At 39.9% G+C, this 27,052-nt stretch overlaps 1 protein-coding gene and 2 non-coding genes across 3 annotated transcripts in view; 2 read left to right on the top strand and 1 right to left on the bottom strand.

The window, feature by feature from the left end:
* Positions 1–27,052, bottom strand: part of Vmp1 (vacuole membrane protein 1) — a 100,237-nt gene that overhangs the window by 25,378 nt on the left and 47,807 nt on the right. Inside the window, exons 7-8 of the mRNA XM_048446779.3 lie at positions 25,894–26,025; positions 1,425–1,505 (exon numbers count right to left, since the gene is read on the bottom strand). Coding sequence (XP_048302736.1) covers positions 1,425–1,505; positions 25,894–26,025 — 213 coding nt within the window. The remainder of the gene's footprint in view (positions 1–1,424; positions 1,506–25,893; positions 26,026–27,052) is intronic.
* LOC125408601 (U1 spliceosomal RNA) lies at positions 7,189–7,350 on the top strand. Its single transcript, XR_007234511.1, has one exon. It is a non-coding gene; the product is annotated as a U1 spliceosomal RNA (small nuclear RNA).
* LOC125408591 (U6 spliceosomal RNA) lies at positions 9,512–9,618 on the top strand. Its single transcript, XR_007234504.1, has one exon. It is a non-coding gene; the product is annotated as a U6 spliceosomal RNA (small nuclear RNA).

The raw sequence follows: 27,052 nt of genomic DNA, 5'->3' as shown, positions 1-27,052 counted from the left end.
TTGAGCTCAGGCCACAAGTGCCTTTACTTACTTATTCAATCATCTCATCAACTCACAAGCTGCTTTTGGAGATAAAGCCTCACGTATGCTAGGTGTAACCCTCAAGCCTGCTACGTCACCAAGGAAGACCCTGAACTTCTGATCCTCCTGTTTCCACTCCTCAGCTATGGCTGGGCTGTAGCTGTGCTCCACATCTGGTTTGTCACAGATCTCTCAATGTGCCATTTTTATTTGTCGTATCACTGTGATAGAAAGAAGCACACTATGAAAACTTCTAGTGTGTCTAGGATCAATATCAGTAATTTAGGCACATGGACATTATAGTTTAAGTGTGAGTGTGCGAGTGTGTGTGTGTATATCAGGGATCTGTCTGATTCTATTTCCCTCCTTGCCACTGTTGAGATTATAGGTACATGACACTACCTTGACTTTTTATGATTCTGAAAATCCCAACTGAATTCCTCTTTCTTCCAAGACAATGGCAACAATCTAAATAGGAGGTAAGATGTCTTAAGTCAGGTTTATATTTATGTGAATCTTCCTGTTAATACTCAAAACGCTGGAAAAAGACTTATCTAATTCATTTCATTATTAATTCTTTGGAGAAATAATGGATTTTATTTCTTTTGTTCTCGCTGAATCAAGTCTTTCAGATCTGAAGTCATTATTGCATGATGAAATGCTTGCAGTCAATAAACAAGACTGTGAACCTGTCCGATGCAAATAAGCTCAATTAATATACTCAGCAAAGGTGACAGCAACTGGGTATAGTGGGGCACACCTTTAATTATAGCATTAGTAGGTAGAGGCAGGAAGATGATTTCTGTGAGTTCCAGCCAGGAATACATTTTAAGATTCTGTTTCCAAAAGAAAACAAACAAACAAACAACAACAAAAAACAACAAAATTGCACAAACAACATTTTTGTTCACTCAGGAGTGTGTCTTTAAAAACAAACTGAGGGGGCTGGAGAGATGGCTCAGAGGTTAAGAGCATTGTCTGCTCTTCCAAAGGTCCTGAGTTCAATTCCCAGCAACCACATGGTGGCTCACAACCATCTGTAATGAGGTCTGGTGCCCTCTTCTGGCCTTCAGGCACACACAGAATATTGTATGCATAATAAATAAATAAATATTTAAAAAAAAAAAAACTGAGCTGCTGAAGGGACGGCTTGGAGTTCCCAGTTCAGTCTCCAGCACACACATGGAGGCTCACAACAGTCTGTCACTCCAGCTCCAGAGGATCTGACCCGCTTCTGACCTTAGCTGGCACCAGGAATGAATGTGGTACATGGACATACTTACAGAAGCACAAAACACTCATACACACAAAAAACAAATTGATCAAAATATATTCGCATCATTTAGTGAGATTTATATATGATTAATTAATTAATATATATTAATTAAATATAACCTACTTACAGAAGCACAGGCCAAAATTCCAAAAAATCCAACTTTCTGTACTAGGTTTTGAACTGCCAGTTTTGCCCGTGATGCAAAGTCCTGTGAAAACAAAGATTTAAAACATATCATTCAAGTTGGGTGGTGGTGGCGTACACCTTTAATCCCAGCACTCGGGAGGCAGGGCAGGCAGATCTCTGTGAGTTTGAGACCAGCCTGGTCTACAAGAGCTAGTTCCAGGACAGGCTCCAAAGCTACAGAGAAACCCTGTCTCAAAACAACAACAACATCAACAACAACAAAACATACCATTCATGTATTTGTGATTGTGTGTGTACATGTACACACATGTCTCTCTGAGTGCCAAGATTAAAGAAATGTACTTCCACATCTGGCTCATGCTGATTTATTGAAGGAACAGCGGGTTTCATGGGAAAACATACAAACAATTCTTCACAAAGTTTCACACTCTTAAAAGTCCACATTTAAGAATGAATTTCTGTATCTCTGGGGTTCTCTCTAGATGCTGTAAAGATGAACAGGATATTGTAAACCACATATCCCAAATCCTTCTGCTGGAAACCCTGGCTTACCCTATCTTTTTCTTTTCCCTTTATAACTTGACAGACTTAATGTCCAAATCACAGCATGGTAGAAAGCCAGAATTTCTCAAGACAATGAACACACGGAGGCCTAAACTAGTGACTTTGAAATACTTGGTTGTTGTACCACGCTACAGAATCTGGAAGCTATCCCTTTTACCCTATTGTACCCATCAGCTCTTCATCTCTCACTCCCCGTGCCCAGGAGAAAATGTAATCACTACACTTCTGCCTTCCTTTAGACCAACATTTTAGCTTCCACATATAACATATAAGTGCCAGTAGGGGTTATTTATCTTTCTGTCCCTGAACTTTTGTTGTTTGAGACAGGGTTTCTCTGTGTAGCCTTGGCTGTCCTAGAACTCAGAGATCCACCTGCCTTTGCCTCCTAAGTGCTGGGATTAAAGATGTGTGCTACCACTGCCTAGCTTCTGTCCCTGAATTATTTCACTCAACATATAATGTCCTCTGGCTGTTCATATTGCCTCAAAAATCCAAAATTATATTCTTTTCTATGTCTGAGCAATTTTCTGTCACAAACATCAAATGTTCTTTTTATATCAATGAAGACCTAGGTTCATTCAGTTCTATCATGGTATTTACATAATCCCCGATTCATAAAACTATACAAAATTAATTTTTGTACTTGGTGATTTAGACAAGATCAGCAGATTTAAACTAGCTGGGCAGTGGTGGCGAATGCCTTTAATCCTGGCACTCGGGAGGCAGAGGCAGGCAAAGGCAGAAGCTAGCTTGGTCTACACAGAGAAACCCTATTTCGAAAAACAAAATAAGAAAAAAAAAAACCAAAAAAACAAAAAGACTTAAACTGGTAAAGAGACATGCTGACACAGTTTATATAAATAAACAAAGGTTAAACATTATAGATACCATGCTATAGATATCACACTGGCCTATCATATTTAAAACTTTCCTTCTACAAAAGATAGGCTGGCCTGGAACTTCTGATCCTCCTGCATTAACTTCCCAAACAGTGACGATTATAGACATGGATGCCCAGCAGTTTTTTAGTTTGCAGAAATTGTCACTGGTCCTATTTTTGCTTTTTAATTTGAAGCTGACATTACAAGCAAAAATAAACAAAACATATTTTTAATGGGAAGTTTTTTAATAGTAAAAATAATCTATTAAAAGGATATTTTATAAGCTTTATGAATTTAACATATATATAGTCCTTTCAGCTCTTCTAATAGGTCTCAGGTCTTCTGTTCTAAGAATTAAAGTTACAATTATATGCCAAATAATTCATAAACATTAACTGGAGTCAATGTGAAATCTGCACTGTGTTTCATTATAAGAAACAATTAGGTGAATTAACATTCAGTTTCATGGACTCAACTATTCCCCTGCCAATGTATTAGTACTTGACCAAATCTAAAGTACTTTACACTAGTCAGGAAATTCAGGCTGGAGAGACGGCTCAGTGGTTAAGGCTGCTCGTTCAAAGGACCTGGGTTCAATTCCCAGCACCCACGTGGCAGCTCACAGCTGTCTGTAACTCCAGCTCCAGGGGATCCAATACCTTCACACCAGTGCACATAAAATAAGTTAAATAATTATATGAAAAAATAATTAGAAGCCGGACGGTGGTGGCACATGTCTTTAATACCAGCACCCGGGAGGCAGAGGCAGTGAATTTCTGTGAGTTTAAGACCAGCCTGGTCTATAAGAGCTAGTTCCAGGACAGGCTCCAAAGCTACAGAGAAACCCTGTCTCGAAAAACCAAAAACCTAACAAACAAACAAAAAACCAAAGAAGCAAAAATAAATTCGAAAAAAAATTCATGGTTATATTTCATAAACATAGTTATGTTACTGTATTTATTTTAATCTTAAAGCCACACAAATGGAACTTACTGATAATGTATGCATGCATACCACACATACAAGTGTGCTTCCCTGTGCAAGTATGTGCACAATCCATGGGTTTCCTGTTGCAGGCACCTCCCTCTATCATGGTTACTATGGCTACTATTAATACTGGAGACAGTGTCGCTCACTATTCTTCCTGAGATCTACCCATCTCTATCTCCCTAGTGCTGGGATTATAGTTGTGCATTACTATGCCTTTCTCTAACCTGTGTGATAATTCTCTGTACTTAGGTCCTCATACTTCCTCACTGAGCCATCTCCCAAGCCACACCAATTAAAGGTTTAATGGATTTATTTTTAATTTTGAATAGTCTTAATGATCAAACCCATGGCCCTCAAGTGCTCTACAACTGAAATATCCCAGATGTAAAAATCCAATTGGAACATCATTCTTTTACTTCCCCACATGTTCTACAACATAATGTAATTTTGCTTCCTGGTTGTCATATAGGTTAAAAGCCATGTATTTATTTGAGACAGGGTTTCAATGTATTACCCTGGCTGGCCTGGCACTCCCAGAGATCACCCTGCCTCTCTCTTCAGTGCTAGGATTAAAAGCATGTCCAACCAAGCCTAATGTATTTTTTTTGTTTTGATTTTATCAATGTTGTAAGTTATTTATTTTTTTTTCTTTTTCTTTTCTGAGACAGGGTTTCTCGGTGTAGTTCTGGTGCCTGTCCTGGAACTAGCTCTTGTAGATCAGGCAGGCCTCGAACTCACAGAGATCTGCCTGCCTCTGCCACTTCCTCCTGGGTGCTGGGATTAAAGGTGTGTGCCACCACTGCCTGGCTTAATTAAGGCATTTATTTATTTATTTGTTTGTTTGTTTAGTTTTTCGAGACAGGGTTTCTCTGTAGCTTTCTAGCCTGTCCTGGAACTAGCTCTTGTAGACCAGGCTAGCCTCGAACTCACAGAGATCCACCTGCCTCTGCCTCCTAAGTACTGGGATTAAAGGCATGCACCATCAAGTCCGGCAATTAAGGTTTTTTAAAGATGCCATTATGACCAAGTTTTTCAGGGTAAAATTTAGTTTAATAAAATCATATTATATAATATAAATAAATATGAATAAGAACAAAGTCTGGATTTCCAGTTGTTTGGCTTTTTGTTTTGTTTTGATTTTTGGTTTTTCGAGGCAGGGTTTGGAGTCTGTTCTGGAACTAGCTCTTGTAGATCAGGCTGGCTTTGATTCACAGAGATCCGCTTGCCTCTGCCTCCCAGTGCTGGGATTAAAGGTGTGCGCCACCACTGCCCAGCTGGATCTTCAGATTTCTCATTACAGTTTTTCGTCCCTTAATACTTAGGTGTGTGTTTGTGTCTGCCTCTGTCCCCTGAGTGCTGGTTCTAAAGGTGTGGATCACTATGACCAGCTAACTCTGTGGTTTAAATACTATTTAAGCTATTTCAGTACCAAATCCAAGAAGATCAGAAGATCCAAGATCTATTAGTTCAGAGTAATTTTTAGCATATCATCATTTTAGCATATAATCTTTACATAGCTAAAGAGGGTGGGTAGGGCTAGAGAGCTAGTCCAGTAGTTAAGATCACTTGCTTCCCTTCCGAGGGACCCAAGTTCAGTTCCCAGCACCCTGATCAAGTGGCTCACCAACTGACTGTACCTCCAGCTCTAGGGGAGCTAGTAACCACTTCTGGCCTTTCACTTGTACATATTTACATGCAGAAACACACACATACACATAAATAAAAATAATAAATCTTTGAAAAACGACAGGTTAGAGGCTGGAAAGATGGTTCAGCAGTTAAGATCATTTGTCCTTCTTACAGAGGGCCAGGTTCAATTCCCAGCACCCACCATCTGTAACTCCTATTCCAGAGGATCCAGTGCTGCCTGCTAGTGTCCATGGCACCAGAAACACATGCGGGGCATTGACATACATTTAGGCAGAACACACATCTTTTTTTTTCCTTTTTTTAAAAAATTCAATTAAAAGAAAAGAAAGCAGGTTACTCAAATTTCCTTAAGATTCTAAGACAATATACAGTATTTTCCTCCAGGATTGTTATATTCACTTAAATGCTGCTTTTGAAGAGGTCTTTTCCAGCTAGGTATACCTGGAACTAGCTCTGTAGACCAGGCTGGTCTTGACCTCACAGAGATCCGCCTGCCTCTGCCTCCCAGTGCTGGGATTAAAGGTGTGCGCCAGCATTAAAGGCCGGCTCTTAATCATATTGAAGAGCAGAGGCGGAAACAGGTGGATTACTGTGGATTCTATGCCAAGCTGGCCTGCAGAGCAACCTCCAAACAAACCAAAACAGTTAATAAAGAGGTCTTTCCGTGTGACAAAAAGTTTGCTGTTAATGTTTAAAGATAAATATTATTTAATTTATTTATACTTAAAATGTTAGAGTCAAAGATTAGCATTTTGCAGGCTAGTGATAATCAGCCCTGTAGTTTCTCTTCTCTGACAGTCCTAGAACCCTTCCTTAGAAGAAGTACAGAGCAGCAGTGACCTGGGGAATGGTAATTTAAAACTCTGTTTCCTTGTTTCTCCTTGAAGCCTCTGAGAGAAATAGCAGTCTTTTTTTTTTCTCCTTTGTTTTCTTGCAACATTGGAGAATTTGTGGCTCATATCTTTAGCTGTTTCAAAAGTGCAATTGGATAGATGCATGGTCACTATGGGTGGGGCTAGGAAATGGAACTTTCCTTATATTTGGTTTATAACTGAGAAAACCAGAAAATTGCGAATGTATGTTATTTATTTAAGTAGAGCTAGAGAATGATCATGTCCTTGCAGGCTCTTAAATTATGAAATAGATAAAGGTTATGAAATGTGAATACAGAGAAGTGAAACTATAAAAAGTTTTTTTTTTGTTGAACAGATTTTTTAATAAAATGACAATTAAAGAAGTAATCAAATTGAACTCTCCACATTTTCCCCATAAATACCACAAGATTATTAAAATGAAATGCACATTTCCTTTTATATTTAACTGGACCATGGAATGCCTAATATATAAGTTTCATTGGTAATCTTTCCCTTCTGTTTTTATTTAAAAAATATTATTGGTACATATTTCATTTGACTTATTCATTGTATTTGAAATAAAAGACAGCAACTTTGTTGAAAATGTTCAGGAGCTGCTTTAAAGCTTTAGGAACCCAGGTGTTTTCTGGTGGTATTGGTGGAGCTTCTGGGTTTTTACAGTGAGTTAATTGCCGAATAACATACATAGAATGAGATCTCTCACTTGATGTTTTAAAGGCAAGTTAAAATACATGGGCAGCATTACTCTAAAATCAACATGAAAAGAACTGTCGCCTTATATACAGTACTTAGCCAGCTAGGGACACCATGATCATGAAAGTGGTTTTCCGGGGACGAGGAGTCTCCATTGCACTCCGGGTGTGCTGACCCCTGCGATTTCCCAAAATGGAAGAAACTCAACTGCAAAATATGTGGTAGTGAGGGACTATGTTTGTACTTTCATCTGAATGAAAATTTATTTTTAAAAAATTGTATAAATGATAAAAGTACTAAGGGCTGGAGAGATGGCTCTGTGGCTAAAAGCCCTGGCTACTCTTGTACAGGACCCAGGTTTGTTTCCTCACACCCACATGATGGACCACGTGTTACTCCTTTGGCCCTGCAGGCACCCTGAATGCGCACGATACAGTTTCAATGTATAGACAAAAAGACCCATACACATAAAATGAATACATTTTAAAATATAAAAAGCAAATAGCTGTAAAGTTAAAAAAAAGAAAAAGGCAAATAACTGCCAGGCAATGGTGGCACACACCTTTAATCCCAGCACTCGGGAGGCAGAGGCAGGTAAATCTCTGTGAGTTCGACGCCAGCCTGGTCTACAAGAGCTAGTTCCAGGACAGGCACCAGAACTACACCGAGAAACCCTGTATCAGAAAAGAAAAAGAAAAAAAAAGATAAATAACTTACAACAATGATAAAATCAAAACAAAAAAATACATTAGGCTTGGTTGGACATGCTTTTAATCCTAGCACTGAAGAGACAGAGGCAGGGTGATCTCTGGGACTGCCAGGCCAGCCAGGGTTATACATTGACACCCTGTCTCAAATAAATACATGACTTTTAACCCTGTCTTGAAAAACCAAAAGAAAAACAAAAAACCAAACAAAACCAAAAACCCCAAACCAACCAGCCAACCAAACAAAAAAACCTTGGCATCACAGTTAACTGACAGTTGTGAGTCATCATGCAGGTGTTGGGAATCTGAACTCAGAGCCTCTGGAAAAACAGTCAGTGCTTTTAAAGACCTACTGAGCCATCTCTCCAGTCTCTGATACCATCTCCTTAATGAATAAAATAAAATAGAATAAAAATAAGATTACACACATGACATAAATATATACTGTGAAGCCAGGCGGTGGTGGCGCACACCTTTAATCCCAGCACGAGGGAGGCAGAGGGATCTCTGTGAGTTCAAGGCTAGCCTGGTCTACAAGAGCTAGCTCCAGAACAGGCTCCAAAGCTACAGCGAAACCCTGTCTCAAAAAACCAAAAATGAAAAGAAAAAAAAATATGCCGGAAACTTAATCCCCAATGCTAGAGTGTGGAGAGAAGAGCTCTTTAAGAGGCGATCAGCTCATGTAGCCCTGCATCCCTGTGAATGGGATCATCATAAAAGGGGAGTTACATTCCCTCCACACTCTATATTTTATTATATTTTTTGAAATTAAAATATAATTACATCTTCCACCTTCCCTTTACCCCCTCCAACCCTTCCTATATTCCTTCCTTTGTTCTCTCTCAAACTCATGGCCTCTTTTTCTTTAACAGTTTACACATATACTCTTGTGCATATTCCTAAGGATATAAACACGACCTGCTCAGTCCATATAGTATTACTTGTAGGAATACAATTGCAGAGCTAACCACTTGGTCCTTCCCTCTCTTTTACCAAGTGATATACTCTAACATATTCCCTGGCAACAAGGAGACCCTCATATGGTCTATGGCCCATCTGTCTTGAACATCCCAGCCTCCAGCTATAAGCTAAATAAAGTATTGTTGTGCATAACTTACCCAGTCTGTGTCATTCTGCTCTAGCAGGAGAGAACAGGTTACAATAGTATTTCTACAGATATTTATTCCAGTTACAATATGTAGGCTCTATAATGCAAAGTATAAAATTGGTATTGTGGGCTATAGCAAAAAATGCACCTAAACCATTGATCAAACCTCAACTTTGCCTATAGTGTGCTTCATGGCATTTTGCCAAAATCACACCTTCAAGTATTATATAAAAACTGATCATTTTTAATTTTCCCTGAAAATAAAATACACATGGAGCCTGTAAGAAAGCTCAGTGGATAAAAGGAATTGTGGCCATGAGACAACCTACTTTGATTCCCCAGAACCCAAATGGTGGAAGGAGAAAATCAACTCATGTAACTTGTTTCTGATTTCCACATACTAGTTGTGGCCATGTATGTATCTTCCCTGCTAATAACTACATGTGAAGGTGAATGTAGTGGTATACATTGTAATCCTGGTATTTAGTGAGACTTTGTTTCAAAAAAGAGTATGTAACCAAATTTACTTTTGTGCAGGTGCTGGGGAGACAGCTTGGCGGATAAGAATACTTGCTGAACAAACATAAGAGTTTAAATCTGTGCTCGCTTCAGCAGCACATATACTAAAATTGGAACGATACAGAGAAGATTAGCATGGCTCCTGCGCAAGGATGACACGCAAATTCGTGAAGAGTTCCATATTTTATAAAAAATTTAAAAAAAAGAAAAAAAAAAGAAAAAAAAGAGTTTAAATCTCAGGCTATAAAAGCCATGTGAGGCCTCACTGTGGGAAACGGTGGATCACTGGGGCTTGCTGCTTACCAGCAAAGTCCAGATTCAGGGAGAGATGCTGTCCAAAAGGAATAGGGCTGAGAGTGACAGAGTCAGGCCATCAGATACCCTCCTCCGGCCCAACACATACACAGGGGTGTGTACATGCACCTGTCCACACAAATGTATACACACACAATTTTTTTTTTGATACAGGGTCTTTCTATGTAGCTCTGGCTGTTCTGAATCTATGTAGTCCACACTGGCCTCAAAATCAGAGAGATCTGCCTGCCTCTGCCTACTGAGTGCCAGGATTAAATGTGTGTGAGACCATTTCTGGATCACATAAAATCTGTTCAAAACTGTACAACATATACACTATACAAATTGAAAATACATATTTTGGTTGATTTTATAAAAACACACCAATGTTAACCATCCACTGAGTGGAGAGAGAACACTACCGCTAAACTGACTCTTTTCACCAGAATAACCATCCTTCTTACTATTTAATGCGACAGATTCAGCTTTCCCTATTTTTGAGCTTTACATAAACAGGATTATTGCAGTATGTCCTCTTGCAGGTCTGGCTTCTTTAGTTTACTATTAAATATATCTAGTTGCTTGTTTCATGCTATCTATGTGGAATAAACCAATTTGCTGAAATTGATATGTGTTACTCTATTGTATGGATATACTACAATTTATTCTTCTTTTAGTCTAACACTTTGATTATTGTCAGTTTGGTATAATTATGAATAATACACTTGTTAAATAAAGTACTAGTCCAAAAGATTATTATTATTTTAGACTGGGTCTTACTACATAACCCAAGCTTGTCTTGAACTCTTGACCTCTGAGCATCACGTTCCAAAGTGTGTGGAGTATAGGCATGTACTGCCATGCCTGGCTTACTCTAGCTTACTACTCTTTTTGTTTGTTTTATTGTTTGTTTGAGACAGGGTCTTACTATACAAGCCTGACTATCCTTCAAACTCAGAGATCCATTTGCCTCTGTCTCCTGATTAAAGGTATGCACTTGCATAGTGTTTTAAATGCGGGTCTGAGAGGCTGCAGAGATGGCACAGATGTTAGGAGGAGAGCTTACTCTCAGAGGACCAGAGTTCAGTTCCTTGAACCCATGTTGAAGAGCTCACAAACTCCCTAACTTCAGCTCCAGGGGATCCAATACCTTCTATTGACTTCCATGACACCTGCGTATATATGTGCTTACATATACTCAAGCATACATTAAGAAAAATAAAATAAATCTTTTTTTTTTTTTTAAAAAGTCGGGCAGGGAAGACGGCTCAATTTGTAAAGCACTTGCTACATTTCAATTTTTAAAGATTTGTATCTAAGAATTTATTTTGGTTTGGAATGAGATTAAAATACATTTTTAAAAGTTATCCAGTTCATCAGCCCTAAAATAGTTTTGTTGTTGCTACATTTGTTATAAGTAAGGTTAATATTAGTTCTCATATTCAAGGAATTAAAAAGAATCCACAGCCAGGCGTAGTGGCACATGCCTTTAATCCCAGCACTTGGGAGGTAGAGGCAGATGGATTTCTGTGAGTTCAAGATCAAACTGGTCTACAGGCTAGCCAAGGCTGTTTCACAGAGAAACTCAGTCTCAAACACACACACATATGCACAAAGTGGTTGAATATGATGGAATACATAATTGTAATCTTGGTGCTCCACAGCAGGACTGCAAGCACAGGACTACACTGCACTACACAGAAAAACCCTGCCTCAAAAACCACCAAAGCAACACACACCTATGAATCCTCTATGCCAATAAATAACAGTACCAGCTAGTCAGTGGGGAAAAGAAAAAAGGTCACAATTGGTTCGGATGATCTTAAACACTCAAATGTATGAAAACTAAATTACAAAACAGCCAGAGACAGGAAATTTAGACTGATAAAGAGTAAGGCTGTTGAGTCTAGTAGCACACAGCTCTAATCCCAGCACACACGAGGCAGAGGCAGTGGGTCTGTGGAAACTGATGGAGAAGGACCACTCAGTGAGGCTGGTATAGGCTACATAGCAAGTTTAAGCTTGTACAGCAAGACTTTGCCTCAAGAAAACCAAAGGGTAAAGTAATGAAACGCATTATTCTAGATAATTAATAATGTTCACTAAAACACATACAAAAAAAAATCAAAGACATGGAGATTTGACAAAGAAACTCGAAATATAGTCACATACTCCCTAATGATAAAGACATATCTTGAGAAAGGCATAATTAGTGAATTCTATCACCATATAATTTGAATACCACCAACTAGGTTTATATGGCATCACCAAGTGATATAATCTTAAACTGTTGGACACACCATTATGTGGCACATGGCTGCACATGGCTCTGTGTGTGCACAGGCATGTACGTTTGTTCTAGGGGCTGAGTGAGGAATTTCACTGGTGCTGAGACCATGCTCTGCCACTAAAGCACACTCCAACAATTTGTCTGTAGTGCTAGTGATCAAATGTAGGGCCTGCACATAGTGTCTCAGTTTAAAAGCAGGACTGATGCGTTTTACATTCCAAGATGCAAAAGAGGTAAAAATGGAAAGAAAACTTAAAAGAAATTCCTAGCATGCCTAGCAAGAAAAGCTTCCAGATCTCTCACGCTAAATCAAATACCCTGGCTAACTGAAAGTCAACCCAGCTTTGTCATAGGAAATGGGCAATGAGAGTTATTCACTGTCCTTCCTTCCATCTAATTCTGACCTTGAGCCACAACTCCCTTGTGTGCTTAGCAGTTAGAGCACAGAGTGGACTTTCACTTTTAGTAGTATGGTACTGATGTAAAAACCCATCAGCAAAAACACAGAGCCACATACAGTCGGATCGTCCAAGTTTCAATAAAAGGGAACTTTCTAGAGGCATTTTACAAAAAGGTGTTTGAAATACAAAACCTGAAAAGAAGCCATTTGTAAGTGAGTTAACAAAGGTAACCTAATGCTTACCCACTACATAATTTTTTCTTTCGTATCCGTAACCAGGTGTGGAGATGAAAAGAACAAAGCAAACACAAAGCAAACATTCCACTCCGACTTCCAAAGAAAACCTTAACCTCCTGTGCTCCCCACTGACTGGGTTCTATCAACCTCTTATTTTTATTTGAAAACCATATGGTTTCAATTAGAAATGTTTCACCACTAAAACAAACAAAACTTTAAAAAAAATTAAATTTATCCCGAGAGTTAAGGATATGACTAGAACACAATTTTAAACATCCACTATTCTCTATTCTTTCTTGTCAGAAACAACTACTTCAGAATTTTCTAGAACATTTTCTCCTGTGTATATATTGCTGTAGAAGAGTAAGCAGAAAAAAATTATTAGAATCCATGTTGAGCATGAGATTCACAACTGCCTGTGACTTCAGTTTCAGAGGATCTAACACGCCTAGCACCTGAACACACGTGTGCATACACACATCCATAATTGATTGAAGATGACAAGATTAAATTTAGAAATGAACATGGAAGTCATGCGTGGTGTCAATGCCTGTAATCCTGGCATAGGGCTAAATTAAACCAACTCTCAAAAACAAAGCAAGGGCTAGTGAGAGGACTCAGTGGGTAAAAGCACACGCTGCATGAACCTGATGGCCTGAGCTCAGTCCCAGAATCCCATTGGGGGAAGGAGAGTTGTCTCTCATTGCCATACACATGCTGTGGCAGACATGTGTCCCAGCCTCCATGAGTAAATAAAAGGAAACTAAAACAAAAAACACACTAAATTAAAAAAAAAAGCAACTAAACTAAAATCCATAAAACTAGCATACAGAGAAAAGAAACTCAGGGACACACTAGAAATACACCAGGAGCAGACAACCTTCCCAGTGGCTATTCACTCTGCAGCTTAAATTAAGTCACAACTATATTTCCAGTACCAGTGAATACAAGAGTCAGAAAACCAAGAAAGTGTCAAACCTGGGAATGGAAGTGGCTGAAGAACAAGTTAGCATCAAGCAAACGTTTCTTGAGACAACAAATAAAAGAGGCCATGAAAAATCCTGGTGGCAGTGCATGCCTTTAATTCAACCACTCGGGAGGCAGGGACACAAGGATGTATGTGATTTTGAGGCTAGCCTGGTCTACAGAGCAAGTTCCAGGACAGACTCCAAAGTTACAGAGAAGCCCTGTCTTGAAAAACAAAACAAAACAAAACAAAGCAAGCAAGCAAACAAACAAAAAGCAGCCATGAAAAATTCAAATAAAACATGCTGTTTGCTCAAATGACAATTACCAAACATTAATATTTTTAAATTTGGTTTTGCATTGTTTGGGCATGCATGATGTGCCAGGCATCTCTGTTGGATCCCTGGAACTGGAGCTGCCATGTGGGTGCTGGAAATGGAATCTGTGTCCCTCTGGAAGAGCAGCAAGCACTCTCAACCCTCAGTCATCTCCCTAGCCCCCACTAGACATTTTTAGCGTTACCTTTTTTCATAAATAAAACACAATAATCTTTGGCACGCAAACTTAACAGCCCTAATAGTTGAGGTACTTTATAACAGAATCTCTCTAAGAGACCACTTAAGGGAGAGATGGCTCAGCAGTTAAGAATACTGGCTGCTCTTCCTCTGGCAGAAGGTCTGGGTTCAATATCTAGTACCCAAATGGTGGCTCACAACCATCCATGACTAGTTCCAGGGATCCAGCACCTTAATCTGACCCCCTACTCGTATGAAGTGCACACGCATTGCAAACAGGCAAACACACACTTAAAATAAAAATAAATAAATTTTAAACAACAGTAAACCCCTAAATGTTACTTTGTGTGTTTGGCTGAATCTGAAAGGAGAAACTACAGAAGGCTTGGTAGCTTTGACAAGTCTCTAATGACAATGTGCCTCAAAAGAGCATTTCTAAAATACTTCATCAGTTTAACTCAATGCAGATAAGCAGGAGCCTAGGAACTCCAGACACAACACAAAGGTAGCAGTTGCTGCAAAGCTTAATGCAAACCCTCCAGAGTCCCACGTTGACAAATTCTTTAACAAGCCCTGTGGTTACAGGGAAGCTGGTTTCATTCTGACTCACGCCTGCTCAAACAGTTTACTGGAAATGAAGGGGAGGGGGAATTTTCAGAGAAGTCATGTGATGGCCAGACAAACCACAACCAGCAAAAGGGTTCAACAGAGTCAAAAACAGGTCCCAGCAACAACTGGCACTCAGTGTTCAAATGACATTAAACGCCTATGAAAATGACCCTTGTTTAGTTTCAGATCATCTATACCATGAGCTCTTTCACAAATCTTTGTATGAAAAGGAACAGATACTTCACAGGGGGAAAAACCAGCAGTCACTGACATGGTGTACGCAACTGCAAACACTTCACAGGAAAATGTGCTCAGCAGAACAGAACAGAAATGCAATACTGAAGCACTTTGGGTGTCCAAATAACCATTATCAAATGCTTTCCCACAATCTCCAAACTCAAAAGATTAAACAAATATTCTATCATTATCAACAGAAGTCCAAAGAAACCCTCATTTACACTTTGTTCTTTGAAAGGGGAAATGTCTTTTCCTGTCTAATAAACCTAATGCAAGTAACTTGAAATTCCTGACAGAATAATGATCTTACTAGGTAAAATATTCTTTTAAGTCTTTAATACAAAGTAGTAAGGGAAATATACAATTTATATTTAATATGGGCATTTAGTTTCAATACATAGATTAAGGGCAAATATTAGTCAAACACTGTCAGCTAAAAGAGAATATTTTCTTGAAATAAGACAAATCTAGAAACTGTAAATTAGTCTTTAAAGAGATGTTCAATATAAGTAGTCACCAAGTCTGGGCTAGTGGCAAAGGCATCTAATCCCAGCTGCTGATATAGGAAGAATGACAGCCTGGACAACTGAGCTGAGACATTGCCTTAAAACTAAATCAAACCCAAAAGAAACAAGAGGAACTGGGAATGTAGTTTAGTGGTAAAACATATGCCTAGCCTCAGGCTGACTCTCCACAGCAAGGACAGGCAGAAGAAGACTCATGCATGATAGTTAACAGAAAGAAAAGCTGACTAGAATGAATATGGAGAAAAAAAATAGTCTACTAAATGGTGAAGTTAGTCTTTTACATTTCTGATTCTGGTAAGAATACAAAACAACACAGCAGAATACTGAAACAAATACATAAAAACAAATTTTACAAAATCAGCAATTCAGCATTACCCACCCCAAACAAAAACAAAAACAAACAAACAAACAAAAAACCCCCACAAATGGTAGGTCCTTTGGACAGATGGTATCAGGCAATCTGATAGACAGCAATCTTATCCAAGTAAAAATGCACAACATTCGTATTCTATTGTTTCAGCTGTACACACAAGAATAACACAGCCTGGCTAGACTCCCTTTCTATTGCCTTTGTAGTAGCCAACAAGATAATCTTTGAACACATCAAGAAAATGAGTTACCTCTGTTTCAAACTCTGCCTTGTACACACCAGGCAACTGCTCTAGCGCTGGGCTACAGCCTTTATCCTCTAAGGTGGTCAGCCTCCTTGTTATGTAGCTTATAGAATCAACAAATTACTATAAGAGTTTTCATGTTTCTTCAACTTTAGAGAGGGGGTGGAGATGGTAACTGTAACCAGGGCCTGGAGCAGGCTTAAGCACACTATCATTAAGCTACAAAAGTTGTTTTATTCAATATGAACTAAAACTTCCAGAAGCTGAAGTGATGGCTGGCTCAGTGGCAAAGACCACTAGTCTTCCAGAGGACCCACGTATGGTTCTCGGCACCCACGTCAGATGGTTCTCAACCACCTGTAACTCTCCAGCTTCAGGGGATTTGATGTCTTCTTCTGGCCTCTAGTGGTACCCAACACATATGTGTACAGACACACATGCATACACACTTAAAAATTTAAAGAAAACTGTAAGATATTTAAAAAAATTTAAAAAAGTTCTTACAGGGGCTAGAAAGTTGGCTCAGTGGTTAAGGGATTATGATCACTTGCTACAAAGGACCCTAGTTTGATTCCCAGCATCCACATGGAGGCTCTGTAATGATTTAGATAAAAAGTTCCCAGAGGGGCAGCCAAGACGGGTGGCCAGGTCCCACCACCCGAAGCTTCTGTGGGCCCCAGGTGGGCAGGTCCTATGCTGATCCTTAGTGATGTGAGAAACTGATAGACTTGCCACGCAGAAAGAGGGTTTGGATACAGTTTATTCAGTGGATGAAGGAAGGAAAGGGAAGTGGGAGAGGGGGTGGAGAGAGAGGAAGAGAGGAGTGGAGGCTGCAGCAACCTCTTAGGAAGAAAGACAGGGGCAGAGAGAGCACAGGATGGAAGTGGAAGGAAGATCCACTTGCCTTGGCAGAAGGGGGGAGTGGGTGGGGCTTGTCTCTTCAAAGGACAGGACAAGTCAGTAGCAGGTCATAACAAGCTCACCACCTCTTTGCGCACCAGGCATACGTATGATGCAGATATTCATGCAGGAAAATACTTAAACACACTTAAAAAAAAATGCCCTCACAGGCTGGGTAGGGTGGCACTTTAATTCTGGCAGAGGTTGAGGTAGGCAGAGCTCACAAGAAATCATATAGTAAGACCTTGTATCAAAAAACAAAAACCTTACAATTTAACTTGTTACCTTATATGTAATTTTTATCCCTCAACCCTTGCACCATAAAACTCAAAGATGCTGCCAGGTGGTGGTGGTGCACACCTTTAATTCCAGCACTTGGCAGGCGGATCTCTGTGAGTTTGAAGCCAGCCTTGTCTACAAAGTGAGTTCTAGGATTGGTTCCATAGCTACCGGGAAAACCTGTCTCGAAAAAACAAACAAAGAAACAAAAACAACAACAACAATCCTCCCCCAAACCAATACACACACACACACACAAAACACCAAACCAAAAAACACCCTCAAAGTTGCAAAGCCAGGCATAGTGGTGCACACCCCTCACCCAGCAGCCCAGAGGCAATGGCAGATACATTTCTGAGTTTAAGGCCAGTCAACACTATATGGTGAGTCTCTATCTTAACAAACAGTTAAATCTTCACGAGAAAATGACTTCAGTGCTCATCTAGGTTTACAATATGTGTTGTAAACCTGAATTTTATGTGAACATGTTTCATGCAGTGCTACTTTGTCTTAATTGATAGCCCACCAATTCTTCAAGGAATCTACTGAATAAACAAATATGTATACATAGGACTAGGCAGGCTCCTGTTTACAAACTCCTGCAGAGATAGAAGTCCATAAACAATTTTAAAAGAAAGGGATAAGTTACCCAAGAAAGACGTACCTGTGACTCCAGTGGAATTCAGAGATACATTTGGAGGAATGGAAGGGATAAATAAAATAAAGAATGAGAAGGAATCAAAAAAGATATTTCAGGGGGCTGGAGAGATGGCTCAATGGCAAAGAGCACTTGCTGTTATTGCAGAGGACCTGGGTTCGACTCCCAGCACCCTCATGGTGGCTCACAACCAGCAGTACGTCTGCTTCCAAGGGAGTCAAAGCCCTCTTCTACCTTCTGAAAACACTAGGCATGGAAACAGTACACATATGCACATGCAGACAAAACACAAATACATCTAAAACAAAAGAAAGCAACAACACCAAAAACCCCCAAAAGCAAAATTAACAGGTAGTTCAGGAAGAAAGGCCCCAACCCTAGTCAGCCATGTTGGCAAATGACTATAATGTCAAGGCTTGGGAGGTTAATGCAGAAAGACTCTGAGTTCAAAGCTACCCTGGGCTATTACAGTGAGACCTTAAAAACCAAACAAAAACAACAGTAACAACAATCAATTGCCTGGCATGGTAGTTTATACCTTTAATCCCAGCATCCATAGGGTAGGGCCAGAGGTGGACAGATCTGAGTTCAAGGATAGCTAGCTCAGTCTACTTAGTGAGTTCTAGACCTAGATACAGTGAGACCTTGTCTCAACAAACAAAAACTACCACCATTACAAAAAACTCCAATCAGTTGACCTACCAATCACACATGAAGCACAAAGAAGCCCCAGTATAGGAATTTGATTGGTAAGAACGAGCAGAGACACATGCAGCTGAATGGACATGACGCCCTTGCAAGCAGGTATGAAAAAGTGCTACATCACATGGCAGGAAAGGGAGGTGAAGGATTCTAATTCCTCAGAGCAGGGTAATGTATTTACAAGTTTAATAAATCATTACAGTGTATTTACTAAGAGCACTAAGCTCTGACCTCAGAAACTCCAGAGCTCGCTCTTTTCAAAGAAATTTAACACATGTTAAACAGGTATTCTAGAAAACCGATAGCCACTGCTGTTGGGTGGCAAGTGTAGCTCAATGGGAAATGGGTTTGATAGCATGTGTGAGGACCTGGATTCCATGTAAGTAAGCATCAATTAAACAAAACAGCGACAAAACCAAAATCAATGTAGCATCTAAAAAAACCGTTAAAGAGCCATTAGATTGCTTTTGTAGGTTTGGGCCAAGAAAAGTGTTATATTGTCTGGATTTTACACTGCATACAATTTGAGCAAAACCCAAATATTTCTGAATAGTCAAGTTCTTTTTTCTTTTGTAAAAGGGACTCACATTGCCCAGGCTAACCCCACGCTTTCAGTAGTGGAGGATGACCTTGAATTCCTCCTACCTGTACCAGCAGGCAGATGCTGCTAGGGGACCAAGCACAGCGTCCTGTGAAAGCCTTAGACAAGCACTCTACCAATTGAGTTCCACTTCTATGCCTGAGCAGCAAAATTTCAAGACAGGTTATTTATTGTTCAGAAAACTAGTTTTCTCTGGATGGTGCTGAAAAAAATTAGGGTGAAAATTAGTAAAGAGCAAGCCAATTAAGAAGCCACTAGGAAGCCAGGCAGTGGTGGCACACACTTATAACCCCAGCACACAGGAAGCAAAGGCAGGTAAATATCTGTCAATTCCAGACCAGCCTGGTCTACAGACTGAGTTCCAGGACACCCAGGACTATACGGAGAAATACTGCTTTAAAAAACCAAACAGCTGGGCTGGAGAGATGGTTCAGAGGTTAAGAGAACTGACTGCTGTTCCGGAGGTCCTGAGTTCAATTCCCAGCAACCACGTGATGGCTCACACCCATCTGTAATAAGATCTGGTGCTCAGAACACCATATAAACAAACAAACAAACAAACCACAACAGCCAGGTGGATCTTTGAGTTTGAGGCCTATCTAGTCTACAGAGCTAGTACCAGGACAGGCTCCAAAGCTACAGAGAAACCTGTCTCGAAAAACCAACCAAACAACGAAACAAACAAAAAAGAAACCACTAGAAATGTAAAGTAGGTACCGAGACATATTTGAAAGAGTCATTCAGAAGCAAAGGAACAGAGAAACGGTGAGGATGCTGTGGGAGTCACCCTTATAGGATGACTGGAGATGGAGGCAAGCGAAAAATTCAAGTGGTTGAAATAATATTAATCTGTTAGCAGCTTTCAAATTTTTATTTTTTTAATTGTATGAGTTTTGCCTGCATGTATTTTTCTTTTTAAAAATCTATTTATGTCACGTGTATGAGCATTTTGCCTAAATGTATGTATGCACAATATCTGTGTGTCTGTTAAGTGAGGAGGCCAGAAGAAGGTGTTGGATCCTCAGGAACTGGAGTTACAAATGGCGCTAAGCCATTACCTGGGTACTGGGAATTGAGCTAAGATCCTCTAGAAGAGGCTAGAACTCACAGAGATCCTCCTGCCTCTGTCTCCTGGGTGCTGGGATTAAAGGCATGCATCACCACCGCCCGGCTGAGACAGGGTTTCTCTGTAGCTTTGGAGCCTGTCCTAGAACTCACTCTGTATGCTGGCCTCAAACTCAGAGATCTGCTTGCCTCTACCTCTCTGGAATTGAAGACATGTGCCACCACTGCCCGGCAAGACCAATACTCTTAATGCTGAGCTATCTCTCCAGGTTCACTAGTTATATTTTTATTTTCTCAGTACTGGGAAATGGACCCAAAGATAAATCAGATTTAACTTGAGGTAACTATGGAGATGACAATGAGGTTACAGACGGGGGCTGGAGAGACGGCTTGGTGGTTAAAAGCACCAGTTACTCTTCCAGAGGACCTGGGTTCAATTCCTAGCTCCCACATGGCAGCTCAACATGTTTTGTAACTTTAGTTCTGGAGATCTTATCCCTTTTCTGGCCTCTTTGAATACTTGTCACCCACATCATTAAGCACACAGACATGCATGAAGGCAAAATACCTATGTAATGAAAATAAATAATTACAAAACAAGTTAAAGACAACAGGAACAAAGACTTATAAAGCTGTTCATGAAGAGAAAGATAAAATCGTGCATGAAAAGCCATCTAGAACATAACTGGAGGGAGACACTGAACATAAATCTGTGTGCTTGTGTGGCAAGTAGTATTCCTTCTCAGACTTTTTATTTTGAGATGGGGTCTCACCAAGATGCCCAGGTTGGCCTTAAACTTATGAGCCTTTAGCTTCAGCCCCCCCATTACTAACAGGGCTACAGACCTACATTACCAGCTTAGTTTAGAACTCAACTTTTGGAAACACTGGATGCTCAAGGCCATAGGAAGCTGCCCTCATTCATGCCTATCTCCCACAGACACAGAGTAAGAACAGCACAGAAAGCCAAGAGCAAAAGGAAGTCAATTTAGTGGAAAAATACTGTCTATTTTCAATACAGCACCCACAAAGTAACTGAGATAATTATAAGGAATCAAAATATAAATCAACACATCATTGTTCTTTCTCTCAAAACAGCTATTACATGAATATCCAAACATTAGTCAGAAGTAGAATTTAAGTAAATATGTAGCTTGAACATTGTTACTGAGCAACAATTTGAGTAAAATCTACACGTTCCCTTTAACCCACTTGGAAAGAACACGACAAAGCAACCAGTGCCAAGGTTATATATGTGTGTGTTTGATTTATTTAGACTTCCTGCTGATAAATTTATGCCACTAAAGTACTTTACCTTTAAGAACTAAAAATAAAATTTTAAAAATATTTCAAACAATCTTTAAATCTTTAAGTCATGTTTTACAGCTATTCATTTTACTTTATTGTTTTAATTATAGTTGATTCCCGTTCCGTTTACTGGTCCTATCAAAAGAGATGTTCTATATCTGTCTATATGAGCTGTCCAATGTTAGAGACGTTGTGTAATCATTCTGGTGTGATTACCAAAAAACTTTTAAACCACCATCAATAAGGCACCATGGAAGGCATGTCGGGCTAGCATGTCTTGAATATGTCATTAATAGCTGCTTAGTCAAAACATGAGGTAAAACTAAATCACCTGGAAGCAAGGCTGGTGGTACAGGGTTGTAATCCCAGCGACTCAGTGTTTGCGGCAGGAATGTAGCAAGTTCAAGGACTACTAGGGCTATCCAGAAAGTTGAAGGCCACTATGGGCACCTTAGTTTGACATCACCTCAGAATAAAAAGCAAAGAAGAGGGCTGAAAATACAGCTCAGTGACAAGAGTACTCACCCGGCACGTGCAAGGCCCTAGGATTGATCGCATTACAGAAAAGTAAGATGAAAATACCAAATTCATTTGGAGAGAAATTAGGTCCCTACATTGCATCACAGGTAGAATTATTTTGATGCTTAAACCTTTCATTTTACATGGTGTTCTCTGAGACAGTCTTGTTATTTAGCTCAGGCTGGTCCTGCTTGGCCTCACTGGAGCTGGAGATGCAGGTGGCTGTGAAATCAATACAGGTGTTAGGAACTGCTCTGGGTCCTCTGGGGGAACAGGAAGTGTCGTTAACTACTGAGCCGCCTCTCCAGCCCTTAGTTCTTCATCTTTCATTACACCTAGTGAAATTATTGCTAAATTGTGGTACGGTAAACACAACGCTAATCCCTAGAGCCAGAAAATGGGCTTGGACTTTGGCTAGGTGAGCCACTGATCCTGTGATCTTGAGTGTATTTCTTTGCTCAAATGAGGTATAGGCCAAGTGCAGTGGAACAATACCAGCTACTAGAGAGAGAAAGTCAGTCAGATTTTGTGTCTACTGCAGAAATGAAACAAAATTTCTTGTGCCTATTCTTTCTAAGTTGGGCCTAGCAGAACGGCCCCCACAAAGAAGGGTGGCAAGAAGACGAAGGGCCATTCAACCATCAAGGAGGTGGTCACTCAAAAACACACAATCAAGTTCACAAAATGTGCAATGGGCTTCCTGGAGCATGCCCCTTGTTCACTCAAAAAATCTGGAAATCTGCCATGAAGGAGATGGGAACCTCAGATGTGCACACTGATACCAGGCTCACTAAAGTCATCCGGGCAAAGGAGTAAGGAATGTTACATATCACATCCATGTACATTTGTCCAGAAAACATAATGAGGATAAGGGATCATCAAGCAAGCCCTACAGATTGGATTTACACGTCTGTTACCATGCGCAAAAATGTGAATGACAGCTAACCTTCTGATTCACAAAGCTGCAGAACTGCTAACAACAACAAACCAATAAGAACCAGGGATAAAGCCTTTTACTTCAGAGTATGGCAAGGTAATTTATTCAACTGTTTAATACACTGGTTTTTATTGATCTTAGAAAATAGTAAAAGCACAGTTATCATGTATGAGTTAATATTTTTCTTATTATTTAACTAAATCATTTTCCAGTTTGTATGGCAATTGATGTTAGCTATAAGTAAGATACTGAGTAAACATTTCAAAGAGATCACTCTTGTAGACCTGACTGGCCTCAAATTCAGAGATTTGCCTGCTTCTGCCTCGCGAGCGCTGGGATTAAAGGCGTGCACCACCACGTCCTGGCCTCAGATGGAACATTCTTAAAGAGCACAAGGCCGGGGATGTAGTGCAGTGATACAGTGTGTGTCCAGCAATGAACAAGGTCCCAGATTCGATCTTCAGCACAGCAAGAGGCAAAAGCTCTAGGTGTCCAATTTCTGATTTAAAGGATAAATAAGATGCATATAGTTTGCTTTCTTCACTTTTAAGATAAGCAAATATGAAGTTAGAGAGTAAGAAATGCATAGTTATCCTACAAATCATGTTTGGAATTACCGGCATAAAGTCAAAAAAGATTAAAAACAGCCCAAACCTCATAATCATTGAGTGCCATCTCATCTAATTTTCAAGGCTCAAAACAGATGAAGTCGAATTAGAAAAGATCCAATCAAAAGTAACAGAAATACTAGGGCCACATGAGAAGAATGGAAAGACGAGCACGCTCACGGTGGGGAGGGAAAGCCAAACTTGGCCGAGTCTTTAAGAACTTCAATTAAAGACACAAGATAAAGTATGACTGCTGTTTTTCTTCATCATATTCCAGGTCTGAAGTTTTGAAATTGAGCTTTTCAATGGCAGTAAGTGTATGGAATGCATTATCTCCAAATAAAAAAACTGCTAAGAATGAAATGAGCCGTAAGTCCGCTGCTCTAGTCAATGTAGGGAGTGGTAGGACAAGGCCTTTGAAAGGTTTTCCAGAGAAACAAGGCCCTCATTACACATCTGTGAGCAGGATGGACAGGTGTTCTTTTTTGAAACCATTAACTATTAATAGGGTGACTGTGTTATTTGGTTAATCAGATAACTGACAATAAAACAATTCCTACTTAAAAATAACCCAGAGATGGGTGATAGGACAACTGGTAAGGCTGGTAAAGCACTGGCTACAAGCACGGGGATCCCCGGCACTCCTGTGGAAGCTCAGTGTGGTGGCACATTGTCCTAATCCCAGCTGGAGATAGGTGGATCCTGGGACTCACTGGTCAGTCAATCCACCCTACCTGCTGAGCTCCAGGACAAGAGACCCCCCTCCTGGGTCAGTGAGATGGCAGCAGGTAAAGGAGCTTGCTACCTAGCCTGACAATCTGAGTTTGAGCTCCTGGACCCACACAGTGGAATGCAATCTAGTTGCCCTTTGATCTCCACATAGGCACAATGACATGCCTTATTCTGACCCCCGAACTAAATATTTCAACGCCAGAGCCTGAAAAATGCCTTCCATGATCAAGTACAATAAATGATTTTTTTTCTCTCCCAAGTTCCTCCTGTTTAATGTTTTCTTTTGGAAATAAGATTATTTTCTTAAGTTTCTGTTTCCTTTAATTTGAAATCAGAAAAATTCTAAATCTCAGTCATATGAGGTTTGTTAGACACAACTGTAGAGGGAGGGAGCAAAACGAATTCACTTAGCACAACGGTCACTGCCTTAATTCCTTTTTCTGTGGTGTTTTCTAAGGCCATCCTTTAAAGGTTCAACATTTGCCGATGTTCTGAGGCATTTTCCTACGACTAAACCACTGCTCCTTAGATTGAGCAAAAAGGTTGGCACATAGGCTCTATGAGAGGGGGGAAAAAGCTGGCCTAAGCCTGGAATTTGGGTTTTTACTGACCTGGCTCACCCTGTCTATACTGAGGATGATCTGGAACATTCAAAGGTAAAGAAGGACTGATTTGAATCGCAAAGTCCAATAGCAGAAGTTGCTTACTCACTTGATGCTTTCTAACTGTTCAAGAACATTACAAAATGTTTAATTTCCCCCAGCAAATACCTTCGAAGCTGTAAGCACTGTGTGTTTTCACATCGGGATAAAATCCCAAGGCTTGTTTTCAAGGAGGAAATGGCCACGGCAGAGCCAGCCAGAGCTGCAGTATTCACTGTACACCTGTAATCCTTACGAGTGCAAGTCATCTCAGGCTACAAAACTATCTTTATCTCAAGAAATAAACAAAACCCAATAGTAACTTACAAAAAGAACCTGGGTGTGGCGTGCACATGTACACAAACACACAGACACACATACACACAGACACACATACACTTTTTGAAGCAAATAAGTGACATTTATCTGTTCCTGGAGGGAGAAAAGTGGCTTTTGATTTTCTAACTACCAATCTGTCAGGAAAAAACAACCAACAAAGGCAGTGTTTAGGCTTCTCTCCTCCAAGAAGTAGGGACAGGACCTAGGGTCCCTTGCATGCTGTGCAAAGATTGTACCAGGAACCTATACTCCCAGTCTCTCTTTAGCATTTTTATTTTCGGTATTTCTGCATAGCCTGTCCCAGGTCATATTTTGTTTTGTTTTCACTTTGGCAGTTTTCTTTCTTACAGCAACTACTAACCATTAGACATTAGTAACAGCTGAGTCAGGGACTGGAGTCTATTCTCCCATGGTTCTTACTTGCACACCCTTAGCAGTAATAGCTGAGTTGGGGACTAGAATTCCACCCCCCAGTTGTTCTTACCTGCGCACCCTCTGCATGTTCCAGCATCTCTTCAAATTCCTGGTACTCTTCATCATCTGGTTCAGTTCCTGAAAGACGAGCTGCCCTGGCCATGAAATACGGAGGCAGCTCTCCAATGGCTGTACCAATACCCTGCGTGGAAAGACAAAAACAAAAACACCCAATGTGAGGTTTAGTTTTAGCACAGTGACACAATAAAACAAATTATTGTTTCTATATTTCCAAAAGCATTTGAGATAGAATGTGTACATCTGCTATATAATTCAAAGTTTGAGAGTCTGAGTCCTAGCCATAATTCTGACTTGTAAGCCAGGTAAGATAGTAAATAAATAGATTTGGAGACACTCCTGGGCACACGACAGTCTCAAATAGCGTCTTTCCTTAAGTTCTGGTGTTTTTCTTAGAACTTCCTTCACTTTTTAATCCAAATGATGTGATAAGAAGACAGTTGCTATCACTTGGAAGACACAGGCAAGAAGATCAGAAGTTGAAGCTAGTTTGGGCTACAAAGTAAAATCTATCTCAAAAACAAAACCAAACAAAACCAAACCCTTCAAACATGAAACAAAAATCATCAGTAAAGCTGTTAGATTAAAATTCTCTAGGATGTTTCAGGTAATCTTTTTTTTTCTTTCCTTTAAAAAAAAACACAAAAAACAAAACAAAACAAAAAAACAAAAACCTTGAGACAAACTGCTGCCAAGAAATCCCTGAAAACTTAGCATCAGGATGGGCCATTGTTACGACAGGATTTACAAATGTTTCACTTCTTCACAGTGATTCACATTTCAGTCACTTTGTAGACTTATGTTTTTGAAGAAAAGGTTTTCACTGTTGTTTTTCCTTACTCAGTTCAGGACATAAAGATGAAAACAAAGTTTAGATTTAAGTGGCTTAAATACCAGACAGGCCATAATAGGACAGAGACAGTCTCTGGAGAAACCTTCACCCTGAGCCAGACAGACCTTGTCCTCAGCTCTGAGTCACAGTGAATAAAAGGGCTTGCTAGCTCACAAAACAAACTTAACTCTTTCAGCTTTCTCTGCTTTAAATGCACTGGAAGGATCTTGAAGCGACGGAGAGATAGTTCTGTAGTTAAAAGTGCATACAACTCTTGTAGAGGCCCCAAATTTGGTCCCCAGCACCCGCATCAGGGACT

Source organism: Myodes glareolus, chromosome 9, assembly GCF_982192425.1.
Source record: "Myodes glareolus chromosome 9, mMyoGla1.1, whole genome shotgun sequence".
Taxonomy (NCBI): domain Eukaryota; kingdom Metazoa; phylum Chordata; class Mammalia; order Rodentia; family Cricetidae; genus Myodes; species Myodes glareolus.
Note: the sequence above shows the minus strand (reverse complement) of the source record. Positions and strands in the feature narration are given on the sequence as shown.